The following is a 15,895-nucleotide window of genomic DNA, read 5'->3' on the forward strand; positions in this document are numbered from 1 at the left end:
CCCCTACCCCTTCCCCCCTACCCCTCCCCCTCCCCTCACCCCTACCCCTTCCCCTTCTCCCCTCCCCCTATCCCTCCCCCCTCTCCCTCCCCCTCCCCCCTCCCCCCTCCCCTCGCCCCTCCCCTCACCCCTCCCCTCCCCCTCCCCCGCCCATCCCTCCCCCTCCCCATCCCCCCCTCCCCCTCCCATCCCTCCCCCTCCCCATCCCCCCCTCTTCTCCCCTCTCCTCCTCCCCCTCCCCCTCTCCCCTCTTCTCCCCTCCCCCCCTCTTCTCCCCTCCCCACCCTCTCCTCCCCTCCCTTCCCCAACCCGGCAATGCCGGGTACTTCTGCTAGTATATATATATATATATATATATATATATATATACTAGCAGAAGTACCCGGCATTGCCGGGTGGGGGAGGGGAAGGGAGGGGAACGGGGGGGAGGGGAGGGGAACGGGGGGAGGGGAGAAGAGTGGGAGGGGGAGAAGAGGGGGGATGGGGAGGGGGAGAGGGGAGAAGAGGGGGGGAGGGGGAGGGATGGGAGGGGGAGGGGAGGGGTGAGGGGAGGGGGAAGGGAGGAGGAGGGGTAGGGGGGAGGGGGGAAGGGGAAGGAGGAAAGGGAGGGAGAGGGGGGAGGGGGAAAGGGAGGGGGAGGGGGAAAAGGGAGGGGGATGGGGGCGGGGGAAAAGGGAGGGGGAAGAGGGAGGGGAGAAGGGGAGGGGGAAAGGGAGGGGGAGGGGCAAAGGGAGGGGGAGGGGGGGGATGGGGAAAGGGAGGGGGAGGGGGAAAAGGGAGGGGGAGGGGGGAGGGGGAAAAGGGAGGGGGAGGGGGAAAAGGGAGGGGGAGGGGGAAAAGGGAGGGGGAGGGGAGAAGGGGAGGGGTAGGGTGGAGGGGGAAGGGAAGGGGGGACGGAGGGGGAGGGAAGGGGATGGCCAGTCAACAAGACGTTGCAGTTCTCATGGTCGGAGAGCAGCACAACAATCGGACATAGTCCGGCATATTCGCAACAGCACGAAGCGGATTTTGGAGACTCGCCGATCCTGTGACGTCCTCCAGTACCGGCGTTGCCGGGCGGGGGAAGGGAGACCCGTACATTCCCAACCCGTACATTCGCCCTCTCGACTCAAGCTCACTCGGACAAAAGCCTCGCACAAATTACACCGTGAAGGCACAATGGTCATGTCTATGCCACAAATCACGGGCGCACTGAATTGAAAATATATAGAACGCTCATAATCCGTGAAAAGTGAAGCCGCCGTGTCGCCATCTTGGTCAGCACGACTCGACCAACTCGCTTCGCGGATCTCGTTTTGTGCGGCAATAAACTGCTCCAATCGGTTACGGAAGGGTTGTGGAAAGACGTTTCACAGCTGTTTCAAAGACATTTAATTAATATCGCACAAAATCGATACAAAACACGATTGCATAAAAGGTGAAAAAACGTGTGACGTGTGACGGGATGGAACATCACATGATCGCTCTGAGCGAATCAGTCTGGCGGCGGGAATGGAACATCACGTGATCGCTCTGAGCGAATCAGCGAGCTGCTCTGGAACCGGCTGAGATTAGCGGGTACTTCGCTGAAATGCGCTGAGGTAAATATGAATAAAAAATATGGATCGTCAAATATTTTGAGTTCAGCCATGTTCGTCCAGGCTCAATGGCCATGTCTATGTCAAATATCAAGCACGTGAAGCCTCTCAGTTTAGGAGTCTATCGGTAACATTACACACACACACACACACACACACACACACACACACACACACACACACACACACACACACACACACACACACACACACACACACACACACAAACTGTGTTTTATATATATATATATATATATACATATATATATATATATACATATATATATATATACATATATATATATATACATATATATATATATACATATATATATATATACATATATATATATATACATATATATATATATACATATATATATATATACATATACATATATATATATATACATATATATATATATATATATATATATATATATGATCAAGGCACCTCCTAGCTTTAATGGTGAGCACCAGCCACGAATTATGTCTCACACGGTAAATACCGCATAACCCGCAAGGAACCAACAGCCTGTCTGCCACACAGACCATCGTTCCCACCAGTGCAAACCAAAACCAGGGGGTGCGGTGCGATCGGCGGGGATAATAATCAACGAACATAACAGCGTGACGAGCGCTGTCCCGATCTCCTGTGGACCGAAGTCCTAGACCAAAGCGTCACCTCCGACCCAAAGGGTCTTCTGGAGGCCTCAGCCCGGCCACTCTGTCAACAGACAGAGATTTATTCATTGGTCCCCATTGGCTAAACATCAAGCAGAGCCGCCAATCCAGATTTCGGGCTTATTAACCCTGTATTGGGGGCCACAGGGAAGCCTGCCTTTTTTACTATGAAAAAAGGTAAAAAGTCAAACATTTGAACAGCCTTGGACGTGCACCTTGACCCCATGGTCAAGGCACAACGTCAACAAGGCTGTCCCAATAACAATACACATGCGCCTCAACCCCGAGGGGGAAACGCATGGTCATTCAAACGCATGCATCATGCCCCCCGAAGGGCCACAATGCATGGTCATACAGTTGGGACCACTCCTCTTAATAGGAGTGAGACCCCTTAATCCACCGGCAGGGTATTACTCCTGCCAGGTCCGATTTGCATGCAGTTTTATTTACCTGTATTTTACAAGAAAAAAGGTAAAAAGTCAAACATTTGAACAGCCTTGGACGTGCACCTTGACCCCATGGTCAAGGCACATCGTCAACAAGGCTGTCCCCATAACAATACACATGCGCCTCAACCCCGAGGGGGAAACGCATGGTCATTCAAACGCATGCATCATGCCCCCCAAAGGGCCACAATGCATGGTCATACAGTTGGGACCACTCCTCTTAATAGGAGTGAGACCCCTTAATCCACCGGCAGGGAATTACTCCTGCCAGGTCCGATTTGCATGCAGTTTTATTTACCTGTATTGGGGGCCACAGGGAAGCCCTGCCTTTTTTACAAGAAAAAAGGTAAAAAGTCAAACATTTGAACAGCCTTGGACGTGCACCTTGACCCCATGGTCAAGGCACATCGTCAACAAGGCTGTCCCCATAACAATACACATGCGCCTCAACCCCGAGGGGGAAACGCATGGTCATTCAAACGCATGCATCATGCCCCCCAAAGGGCCACAATGCATGGTCATACAGTTGGGACCACTCCTCTTAATAGGAGTGAGACCCCCTTAATCCACCGGCAGGGAATTACTCCTGCCAGGTCCGATTTGCATGCAGTTTTATTTACCGCCCAGGGCGGCACACTGCGAAAAATCTAACCAATGAGGACCAAAATCGTCTATTAAGATGATCAAGGCACCTCCTAGCTTTAATGGTGAGCACCAGCCACGAATTATGTCTCACACGGTAAATACCGCATAACCCGCAAGGAACCAACAGCCTGTCTGCCACACAGACCATCGTGTCTAGGACTTCGGTCCACAGGAGATCGGGACAGCGCTCGTCACGCTGTTATGTTCGTTGATTATATATATATATATATATATATATATTATATATATAATATATATATATATATATAATATATATATATATATATATATATATATATATGTATATATATACAGTGGGACCTTCTAAATCCGAATTTAATTCGTTCCAGCGGGCAGTTCGGATTGGGAAAAGTTCGGAATTAGAAACTATTTTCCTCATAAGAAATAATGGAAAGTGAATTAATCCGTTCCTGGACCCCAAAAACCCATTATCAAGACACTGTTAACTGCAAATACACATGATTCAAGGTAAAATAAGATGAGTAAATGCCCTAAATATCAAATAATAATAATAATAAAAACAAGAAATAAATGTACTAACATGAAAATAACTGCATTTACCTTCGTGGAGAGTTCTGATGGTGCATGTGGAAGCTGGAGAGGAGGAAGGAGGGAGAGGGTTTTATTGCTTGGAAGGTGAGGCACCTTCCAAGCTAACATCAGATGACTGTGCTTCTGGTGTTTGCTCTCTTTGTCTCTTAACACCACTTGTAGAGGGTTGGGGCTCACTAGGCTTGCTTTCTTTAGAGAACCACCTCTCCAAAGTTGCCTGGTGTTGGCGACTTTTCTTAATTTTTCTGAAGTGGTCAATCACATTGTCACTGAACAAGTTAATGCTCCTGTTAACCACTGCTTTATTAGGGTGCCACTTTTCAACAATGGCCTGTGTTTTAGACCAATGGAAGCACAGTTCTTTAATTTCAGCACTGGAAAAAAACACGCGAACGCTATGTTGGCGGTTCGGTTATAGAAATACATTCGGAATTAGGGACAAAATTTTCTCGAATTTACGCTTCGGAATTAGAGTAGTTCGAGATGAGGGGCGTTCGGAATTAGGGGTCACTACTGTATATATATATATATATATATATATATATATATATATATATATATATATATATATATTATATATATATATATATATATATATATATATATATATATATAATATATATATATATTGTATATATATATATATATATATATATATATAAAAATAGATAGATATATATATATATATAGATATATATATATAATATTGTATACAAGATCGATGCTCGTGAAAGAGCTAACATCAATCACTAAAAAGGACAAACGGACACACAAAACATACAATAAAGGGAGCGGGAGACAAGATGGGGAGAGAGGGAAGCACACAAGTACAACAGCAGAGAACAGGGACAACGGAAGATCCGTGGGAGGGAGAGGGCTTGGGGGGAGGATGCACGGGAAGGCGGGGGATGGGGTGGGAAAGGTATAAAAACACATGGACACTGCTAGAACTTCCAGGAAAGAAAGAAGTCGGGATTTTTAAAAAAAAATTAACGGGGGTCGAAAATTAAGTTAAGTGGATCTGGGGTGAATTAACGGGAGTCGAAGAGGTCAAGGTTTTGGATGGGGGAATTTTTTTTTGTATACAAGATTGAGGCTCGTGAAAGAGCTAACATCTCAAGTTTCTCTGCAAAGGTTCCATCTCGTAAACAGGAGATTCTGCTGGAAGAGCAGGTTTTGGATGGCAAAACAGAACCAACTTCACATTATTAAAAAATGGAGCTTGTTTTGCTTGTTTAAACTGTCTTCATTTAATTACCCTGATTCACCTTAACTTGTTTTGGTACCTTGTATGAACATACAACTTGGTTTGGAAGTCTATAATTTTAGTTGTGAGTTGTGCTATGTATGCAGAATGCAATGGTCCTGCTGGTGCTTCATTGTTTACACCGAATGAATCACCTGCGATCAAATGGCTTCTGGTTTAATGACATAGTGACATGTTCATTGCATTATCCCTGTTCTGGGTTTCAACGCATCATGTACGGCTGAGGCTACATCCTTTGGAATGGTACTTTGGTGTGCAGTCTATGGTGGACAGTGACATGGCAGGGAGAAAACGCCCCACCCGCACCAGCCACCACAAGGTGGGCAGTCACACGGATGGGGCCCTGCACCGTTTAGGAGAATTCCTGCAAAATTCTCCGATAAAACTGCGAAGCAAAGGTGAGCACAGTGTTGAAGATTTGAGCGATGAAGAACCACAATAACTCTTCATATTTTAACAAAAGGGTCTATGTCTGCTACCCTTTTCATTAATCTTCAAAATGATAGATGGGATGGTACATTGAATGGTACATTGAATGGTTAGTTTTGCTTGCTTACCTACTCATTTATTAGTCCCCTACCCAGAGGGGACTATTAGTTTGCTGTTTGTCCATCTGTCTGTCGTCCCTCCTGTGGTTTTCAGCACTTCCTTTCCCCATACCTTTTAACATATTCAACTGAAACCTGGTGCATGGCTTTATTATGATAACTTACAGAACAAGTTTGAGTTTTGGGGCGTTTGGTCAATTTTTCCAGAGTTATGCCCTTTTTTGAACTTAGAAAAATCACATATTATACATGGGTCAGTTTCAGCTGCCCTGACTCCGCCCCACGTTTACACCCAATGGCTGGACAGCTTGCCTGACTCCACCCCAAATGAAGCAGCACAGATCAGCAGGCCTCAGGCAATTGTATACAACAGGTGCAATTGGAATGATCCCACGATGTATTTACACATATATTCATATAAGGTGTATGCATGTTTTTGCTTAATGTATGTACATCAGGTTATTTTTAATATTTTCGGCATCTAACGCATTATACACCGCCCAAATAAAGGGATGTGTTTACTGGTGCGAAATTTTCCAAACTCCTCCCCCCTTACCATTTAGCATAAAAATAAATAAATAAATAAACGCCTTTAGAGGCCATTTTTCCCCGCAAAGCGGGGGTTGGCCTTTTTCGGGCACCGTGGTTGTTGTTTTTGTTGGTCCCCTTTTTGAAGCAATGTTTTACAGCCGCCGGATGCCCTTCCTGCCGCCAACCCTTTTTGTCGCCTTTTACAACAAACAGGGAATTACCAGTGAACTGGTACTCAATTAGCCGACCTCGGAAGGATGACAGGCTGAGTCAACCCCCCTGGCGTTAATTCAGCGATCGACCGGGATTCGAACCCAGGATCCTAGGATCCTAAGCTGGCACCCTAGCTGCTAGCCCAACACCAGGCTTTAGCATATTGATATTATATTGAACATAATATTGTTGAACATACATATGTTGAACAATATGTTGAACATATTGTTGAACATAATATTGAACATAATATTGATATTATATTGAACTTTAGCATATTGAACTGAAACTTGGTAGGGGACATGTGTTGCAAAACAATTCTCCCTCATGTTAATTATACAAACTACCTTGACTCGGCGCGCTACGCGCACCTCACCACACGTCACCTCACCACACGTCGCCTCACCACACATTGCCTCACCACACGTCATTTCAGAGGGATAGGCATCTTTCACCATTTTGGTATATTTTGGGTCTTTTGTGTCTTCATGGTGTTTTGGGTCTTTGGGGTCTTTTGAGTCTTCGGTGTCATCAGGGGCTTTTGGGTCTTAAGGGTCTTTTATTTCCTCTGGGTCTTTAAGGGTATTTGGTTATTTGGGGTATTTTGGGTCTTCGGGGTGTTTTGGGTCGGTTCGTGGGGTGTTTTGGGTCGGTCGGTGGTTCGACGTGGGTCGGTCGGTTTGTGGGGTTTTTTGGGTATAAAGGGTCTTTAAGGATCTTTGGGGTGTTCAGGGTATTTGGGGTGTTTTGGGTATTTGGGGTGTTTTGGGTGTTGGTGTCTTTTGGGTGTTGGTGTCTTTTGGGTGTTGGTGTCTTTTGGGTGTTGGTGTCTTTTGGGTGTTTTGGGTCTTCGGGGTGTTTTGGGTCTTCGAGGTGTTTTGGGTCCTCGGGGTGTTTTGGGTCTTCGGGGTGTTTTGGGTCTTTGGGGTGTTTTGGGTCTTTGGGGTGTTTTGGGTCTTCGGGGTGTTTTGGGTCTTCGGGGTGTTTTGGGTCTTCGGGGGGGTGTTTTAGGTCTTCGGGGCCATTTGGATCCTCTGGCTCTTCGGGGTATTTTGGGTCTTCATGGGCTTTTGGGTCTTAAGTGGCGTTTGATTCCTCTGAATCTTTTAGAATATTTCGGGTCTTCGGGATGCTTTCGGTCTTCGGGGTCTTTTCGGTCTTCGGGGTATTCTGGGTCTTCGGGGTATTTTGGCTCTTCGGGGCCATTTGGGTCTTTTGGATCATCAGGGTCTTTGGGGTCTTTTGGATCTTCAGGAGCTTTTGGGTATTCAGGGGTCTTGGTGGTCTTAAGGGTCTTGGGGGATTTAAAGGGTCGTCAAAGATCTGAGGGGTCTCAGCAGTCTAAATGTAATTTAGAGTTCACGGACTGTGTTTTGGGTGTTACTTTTATTTGAAGAAGAAGACGACGTGTTGGTCGCATTTAAACAAATAAACAAACAAACAAACATAACCATATATGTTTGCTCTATTATAATAAGATTCATAATCTTCCTCTTCTTATTATTCTTCTTCATCATCATCATGAATGGCCACATATATTCCCACGTTCTTTCGGGGTTGGCCAGGGGAAGCTTAGCCAAAGTCGTTCACGAACCGGCTGTCCAGGCCTGACTTCACGAAGGACACCGTGGGGTCTTTGACATCCACCAACTAATGCCGACAGACGGGACACCAGTTTAACATCCATCCCATCCGGGCGACGGCACACACATTTGTGAATCTCCCTGCACGTGAAACACCAGGATGACAGTTTTTAGCTCGGTCGGGATTCAAACCCAGACAAGTGTGTGTACCTCGATGTAATCCTGCCAGCCCTATACAAATCTGATGTTGATTTAGGAAATGACTTTGTGATGCCCTCTCGTTGGGAGTTTTGCCTTAACATATATATATATATATATATATTTTGGGTCCTCGGGGTGTTTTGGGTCCTCGGGGTGTTTTGGGTCTTCGGGGTGTTTTGGGTCTTCGGGGTGTGAGTTGGGAGTTAGGAGATTAGTGACATAAATACACTGAAATATATAATGTACTTGTGCAGCATAAAGTAATTAATTAATTAATTAATTAATATTAATTAATTGCTTGTTTAATTAGTATAATTAGTGACATAACTTGACTTTACTAATTGACATACTAAGTGGACTTTACTTTACTTTATGTCAAGTACAAGTAGTCTTTTATCTTTTCCATTGGCGATAAATCCACCATATTCTTTCCTATCTATCTCTGTCTCTCCCCTTCGAATCTCCACCAATATTGGATCTGTTCTTTTCCAACTGATAACTAATCTTTCCTAACTCATTTTCATGCTCTTTAAGTTTACAGCTTTTATATGGTAGAATATGGTGGACTTTACTAAGTGACATAACTAATTGACTTGACATAACTTGATAATAGTACTTGACGAGGGTACGTATTTATTTATTTTAAAGTGATTGAAGCTTAAGAAGATTATTTTTCTTAGTTTTGTTGAAGGTGTTTGTTAAATGTTCAGAAATGTTTACAGTTATCCAGGTCACCTGTGTTAACAAGTATTGGGATTTAATAATAGTTGTAGATTCAATATTAAATGGATAGAGACGAATTGTAGGGCCTTCTCCACATTTCACAAACAAATGGCAACTACGGTTGATGTCCCAATGTCCCATTCTCATGTATCTGGTAGAATGGTGACTCGATGAGACATTTTTGTCTCTTCATCAAAATTTTGGTCAAGGTGCAAGTGCCTCTTCGTGCTTGTTGGGAGAATACACCGATGTCGCGTTGTGGAGCCGCAGGAGCCACTATCGACCTACCCACAGCACGCTGGTCTCCGTTTGTTTTTGCAGCGAAAAAGGTTGTTGAATCGATCGCATCTTCTGAGGAGCCGGCCGCCCAGAAACCTCAACGCAGGACTCGGAGGAAGCTGCACACGGCCGACATCTCAAAGCCAATGCAATTCAACAGCAATGTAAGTGTGAGATCAACCTCGAACGAGGCCTTGGGTAGGAAAAACGTGTACACCTATTACAGGTTTCTCGTGGTATGCTTTCTGATCCGGGGAATTGGTTGATGGATTTGCGTCGGTGGTGAGAGTTTCTACATTTGGTTGTATGATGTCGTAATTCCTGTCGGATTTAGAATGCCAGTCGTAGTCACAATCGATGCCGGCTTGGGCCGTATCCTCCAGTGATGCCGTAACTCTGCAATTACATGACACCTACGAGTGGGACCTTTCCCTTTAGAATGTCATTTCTGCACTAAGTGAACAAACCAGCTATAGGGCCGGTGATTAATTGCTATCCTTCTGCCATTGTTGAATGTTGAATTTAATTGTTGAATTTAATTGTTGAATTTAATTTTTGAATTTAATTGTAGAATTGAATTGTTGAATTGACTTGTTTTTTAATTGAATTGTTGAATTTTTGAATTGAATTGTTGAATTGAATTGTTGAATTGAATTGTTTTTTTATTGCATTTTTGAATTGAATTGTTCAATTGACTTGTTGAATTGAATTTTTGAATTGAATTTTTGAATTGAATTGTTGAATTGACTTGTTGAATTGAATTTTTGAATTGAATTGTTGAATTGAATTGTTGAATTGTTTTTTAATTGAATTGTTGAATTGAATTTTTGACAATTTATTTTCCTTCCAAATGTGTCGCCTGCACCTTGATTTTCCACTTGCTCATTTTCCGTGCCTTTGTTGCGTTGATGCATTTTATTACTTCCAAAACCATGTTGTCGATTGAGCAGTGATGGTCCTACCCAAGTTTGTGACGACCCTCACCCGAATGTCGTATGCGTGTCCTGCAGCTTGTCGACGTCATTGATATGCCGAAAAAGGAAGATCCCAAAGACCTCGTAAAATGTTTCTTCCAGGCGAAAGTATCCAACCGTTGATTTGTGCGTTTGCAACCATCCTAGGCCTTTATCCACTTGGTTTCCTTTTTAAATTTTGGATTTGTGATAAGTCTGAGTGTAATTTTCCTTTATAGACCATTGGTGACGGCTTGATCCATGTAAGGGCAACTGCCATTTTGGTCTCTTCTTTGTTGGCTTGTGTTTAGCTGTATGAAGGACAATGTCCTCACTGTGTGCCCGTATGAAGGAAAATGTCCTCACTGTGTGTCCACATGAAGGATAATGTCCTCAATGTGTGTATGTATGAAAGACAATGTCCTCGCTGTGTGTCCGTATGAAGGATAATGTCCTCAATGTGTGTATGTATGAAGGACATTGTCCTCAGTGATTGTTTAGTCAGTAGTGGTAAAAAGAGCAAACCATAAATTGTCATGGTTCAAGGCACAGGTGACATGCACACACCTGTGTTGAAGTCCACTACAAAAAGTAAAAGAAACCACTATTCTACATGGAAAATTGAGGTAACATCAGCTTGTTTCACACCCTTCCTTCCCTTGATGAGATTCATTTGTTTGCTTATTTTGTTGTTGTTGTTTTTGTTGGAGTCATCGCTTCTATTACAAGGGTGTCAAATGAAACCTGTTTGCTGCTTTCGCTTCTGTATCTCTCGTGTAAATTTGGTTTTGGTTGCAGCTTCGAGGAACTCGCACTGATAGATTTGCATCGTAGAATGGAACAAAGATGTTTATTTTACTGTTTCTTTTGTTATTTTGTGTTATTTTGTTTACTTGTGATTTTGTGATTGTCTTTCACATTGCGATATTAAAATACTGATTCATTTTGACATGGGGATCATTCTTCTCAGACACTTTGCTGTATATCTTAAAAGGTGAAAGTCGACTGTTTTGCCAACAGCTGTTACATATATTAGCACATTCCAATGAAAGATTGGTTTACCTGCAAAAGAAAACCAAACTAGAACGGCACTCGGTAGAGCCAGGTAGAGCCAGGCTGAACAGTTTGTTTTGTATCCCACTAATAGGCCGGATCTGGATTCGGACCTGAACCAAAATCTAATCGGCTTGTTCTTGTCACCTAACCAACTCATCGACCAAGTTTAGTCATAACTCGTACATAACTTTTTGAGATATCGTGCTATATGTGGGTTTTAGCCCGATCACTCAATGGTGAAGAATCACTAAAAAATTAAATAAACGTCGTATCCAAATCCATATTCAGATCTTCACCAAAATTGAATCGATTAGTCCTTGTCACACATCCAATCTCTCCACCAAGGTTCGTCCAAATCTGTCCATAAGTTTTTGAAATATCGTGCTATGTATCGTTTTTGGCCCTATCTCTCAATGGTGAAGAATCACTTAAAAATTAAATAAATGTCATATCCAAATCCATATTCAGATCTTCACCAAAATTGAATCGATTAGTCCTTGTCACACATTCAATCTCTCCACCAAGGTTCGTCCAAATCTGTCCATAGGTTTTTGAAATATCGTGCTATGTATCGTTTTTGGCCCTATCTCCCAATGGTGAAGAATCACTTAAAAATTAAATAAATGTCATATCCAAATCCATATTCAGATCTTCACCAAAATTGAATCGAATAGTCCTTGTCACACATTCAATCTCTCCACCAAGGTTCGTCCAAATCTGTCCATAGGTTTTTGAAATATCGTGCTATGTATCGTTTTTGGCCCTATCTCCCAATGGTGAAGAATCACTTAAAAATTAAATAAATGTCATATCCAAATCCATATTCAGATCTTCACCAAAATTGAATCGAATAGTCCTTGTCACACATTCAATCTCTCCACCAAGGTTCGTCCAAATCTGTCCATAAGTTTTTGAAATATTGTGCTATGGTTCGGTTTTGGCCCTATCACTCAATGGTGAAGAATCACTAAAAAATTAAATAAACGTCGTATCCAAATCCATATTCAGATCTTCACCAAAATTGAATCGATTAGTCCTTGTCACACATCCAATCTCTCCACCAAGGTTCGTCCAAATCTGTCCATAAGTTTTTGAAATATCGTGCTATGTATCGTTTTTGGCCCTATCTCTCAATGGTGAAGAATCACTTAAAAATTAAATAAATGTCATATCCAAATCCATATTCAGATCTTCACCAAAATTGAATCGATTAGTCCTTGTCACACATTCAATCTCTCCACCAAGGTTCGTCCAAATCTGTCCATAGGTTTTTGAAATATCGTGCTATGTATCGTTTTTGGCCCTATCTCCCAATGGTGAAGAATCACTTAAAAATTAAATAAATGTCATATCCAAATCCATATTCAGATCTTCACCAAAATTGAATCGAATAGTCCTTGTCACACATTCAATCTCTCCACCAAGGTTCGTCCAAATCTGTCCATAAGTTTTTGAAATATTGTGCTATGGTTCGGTTTTGGCCCTATCACTCAATGGTGAAGAATCACTTAAAAATTAAATAAATGTATCCAAATCCATATTCAGATCTTCACCAAAATTGAATCGATTAGTCCTTGTCACACATTCAATCTCTCCACCAAGGTTCGTCCAAATCTGTCCATAAGTTTTTGAAATATTGTGCTATGGTTCGGTTTTGGCCCTATCACTCAATGGTGAAGAATCACTTAAAAATTAAATAAATGTATCCAAATCCATATTCAGATCTTCACCAAAATTGAATCGATTAGTCCTTGTCACACATCCAATCTCTCCACCAAGGTTCGGCCAAATCTGTCCATACATTTTTGAGATATCGTGCTATATGTCGGTTTTGGCCCTATCACTCAATGGTGAAGAATCACTTAAAAATTAAATAAATGTATCCAAATCCATATTCAGATCTTCACCAAAATTGAATCGATTAGTCCTTGTCACACATCCAATCTCTCCACCAAGGTTCGGCCAAATCTGTCCATACATTTTTGAGATATCGTGCTATATGTCGGTTTTGGCCCTATCGCTCAATGGTGAAGAATCACTTAAAAATTAAATAAATGTCGTATCCAAATCCATATTCAGATCTTCACCAAAATTGAATCGATTAGTCCTTGTCACACATCCAATCTCTCCACCAAGGTTCATCCAAATATGTCCATAACTTTTTGAGATGTGCTATATGTCGGTTTTTGCACTATCACTCAATGTTGAAGAATCACAAGTTCTACCAGCCGGATCCGAATCCGATCTTCACCAAAATGTGATCATTTCGTCCTTGTCCCATACGCTACCTCTCTGCCAAATTTCATCCGAATCCGTCCACAACTTTTTGAGATATCTTGTTCACAGACAGACAGGGGTGAAAACATAACCTCCTTCCACCTTTGGTGTCACAGGTAAAAATAAAGCAAAGCACCCGCAATGGATGGACTACGAGGAGGGATGTCGGCCAATAATAGAGAATGGAAATGGAGAAACATCTTCATAAAGAATTTTTGAGGATTGAAGTCTCCAAAGCAAACTTACCTTACTTCCTGTCCATTGACCCAGATTTGGCTTTTTCTGCATTTTGAGCACATCTCATTATCATCGACACATTGAGGAAACACCGGATCCATGAGAGTTTATAGCTGCGTTGGGACTTGAGCCCAGGCTTTTGACCAAATGAATGAATGAATGATCGTTTTAAGGCCATTTTACCCACGAGAGCGGGGGTTAGCCTTGCGGGCCCCATGACCTCATGGTTCCCTGTTTGAGGCAATGTTTTTATGGCCGGATGCCCTTCCTGGCGCCAACCCTTGGTCGCCTCTTCGATGCGCAGGGATACGGTGTACCTATTCTAAACGGGGGTACACACCGGGATCATTCATCCCAGAAAGCTGGTACTCAATTTGCCGATCTCGGAAGGATGACAGGCTGAGTCAACCCCCCTGGTGTTAATTCAGCGATCGACCGGGATTCGAACCCAGGATCCTCGGATCCCAAGCCGGCACCCTAACCGCTAAGCCAACACCAGGCTAATTTTGTTTTTGACCAAATGATGGGCCAAAATGGCAGAGTAGGTTGAACCTTGGTTTACAATTGTACTCTGTGCCGATGAAGTGCTGAGAACATAATCTTCAACCATCAAACGCATTTCTACTTTACTGTAATTTGATGTGGACTTGTAAAGATCCATCGTTTGCATTTGTTGTGGATGTTTGCAAATGATTTGCTTATCCCACCTTTGAGCACAGGTTCTGTCATGGAGCACAGGTCGTTGGAAGTGGAACAAAATCGCTGCGATATTCGGAAGGAATCCGAAATGGTTATTTGATCTGACATTATCGATGGTGTCCACAACCATCCTTGACTATTTTGTGCAACGTCGGCCGAGGCCATTGTGCGAATGAGATGAAGGACTATCTACTGAAAGTTCAGGATAATATTTTAGTTCTCACAATCTGTGTTGTCAATTGTGCCACACCGCCGACGATTGTGCCACACCGCCGACGCCACATATGATGGAGAGTGGAGATGGTAGAAGCCTAATTTTCTCAAAGTTGATCCGAGAAATGCTTTCAAACAAATAGAGCCCAAGCTCGTGTTTCTTCCCGGTAAATTGTTTCCCAGGAATTCATTGAAAATAGCCCGAAATTGATTTGGGATTCCTGCCTTTTCCATTTTTTTATTTATTATCATTAGGCCTCCACTGATGAAGTTGACGGAGGCATTTTTTTTCAGGTTGTCCATCCGTCCGTGACACATTTTCGTTACCACAATAACTTAAGAATGGCTGAAGGGATCTCAGTCAAACTTGGTACAAGGATGTATAATGAGGTAAAGATGAACTGATTAAATTATGCGGTCAATAGGTTAAAGGTCAAGCCTGGTGTTGGCTTAGCGGATAGGGTGCTGGCTTAACGAATTATTACATCATAACGAAGGCACCAATGACATCATCATTAACATATCTTATTCCCCATGGGGAGTACTTGACAATGAGCCAGGTCTCAATTTTTTCCATGGAGTGGTTTCAGAGATATGGAGGTGCGAAGTTTTTCCAAGATGGCGCCTGTACCACGTGATCTATGACGTCATAATAATCAATAAAATATTCTGCAGGAGGAGGCCCTCCTTTGGTGAAAATTTCATGTCAATCGGAGCAACGGTTGCCGAGAAAATGAATTTTTAAAATGCAGGTGCGGCACACGTACGTAACTGAATGCTTAACCCTGCTTTTCGCTTCGCGAGCGCAGGGTAATCAGTTTTCCACAGGCATGGGTTGCAGGGTGTTTCCACTCCGACGCAGGACACTCAAATGGCTCATTCATCCCATTAAGCTGGTGCTCATTTTGCCGAACTCGGAAGGATGACAGAATGAGTCAACCCACGTGGTGGTAATTAAACGGAATGACTGGCTTGAAATCAGGACCCCTGAGATCTCAAGCCAGCCAACAACCACCAGGTAAACCAGGTTTAAACACCAGGTAAACCGTTAAACCAACACCAGGCTTTCAGTGACTTCACAAATCATGTAATTTGCAATACGACCGATTTGAAATGGAAATATTTAATTATTTTCTTACTGCTTGCACCTGTTTGTATCACGAGGTCCAAATTACCCAATCAACGTGTAG

At 43.0% G+C, this 15,895-nt stretch overlaps 1 protein-coding gene across 2 annotated transcripts in view; it reads left to right on the top strand.

The window, feature by feature from the left end:
* The window catches only part of LOC137415394 (uncharacterized), a 206,146-nt gene extending 194,974 nt beyond the window's left edge, over positions 1–11,172 (top strand). For both annotated transcript variants that reach the window (XM_078773789.1, XM_078773790.1), the window contains exons 29-31: positions 5,452–5,590; positions 9,313–9,434; positions 10,281–11,172. In XM_078773789.1, the coding sequence (XP_078629915.1) occupies positions 5,452–5,590; positions 9,313–9,434; positions 10,281–10,367 (348 nt within the window). In that variant the 3' untranslated portion in view covers positions 10,368–11,172. The remainder of the gene's footprint in view (positions 1–5,451; positions 5,591–9,312; positions 9,435–10,280) is intronic.
* Positions 11,173–15,895: the final 4,723 nt, after the last annotated feature.

This window comes from Myxine glutinosa, chromosome 3, assembly GCF_964187855.1.
Source record: "Myxine glutinosa chromosome 3, kmMyxGlut1.1, whole genome shotgun sequence".
NCBI lineage: Eukaryota > Metazoa > Chordata > Myxini > Myxiniformes > Myxinidae > Myxine > Myxine glutinosa.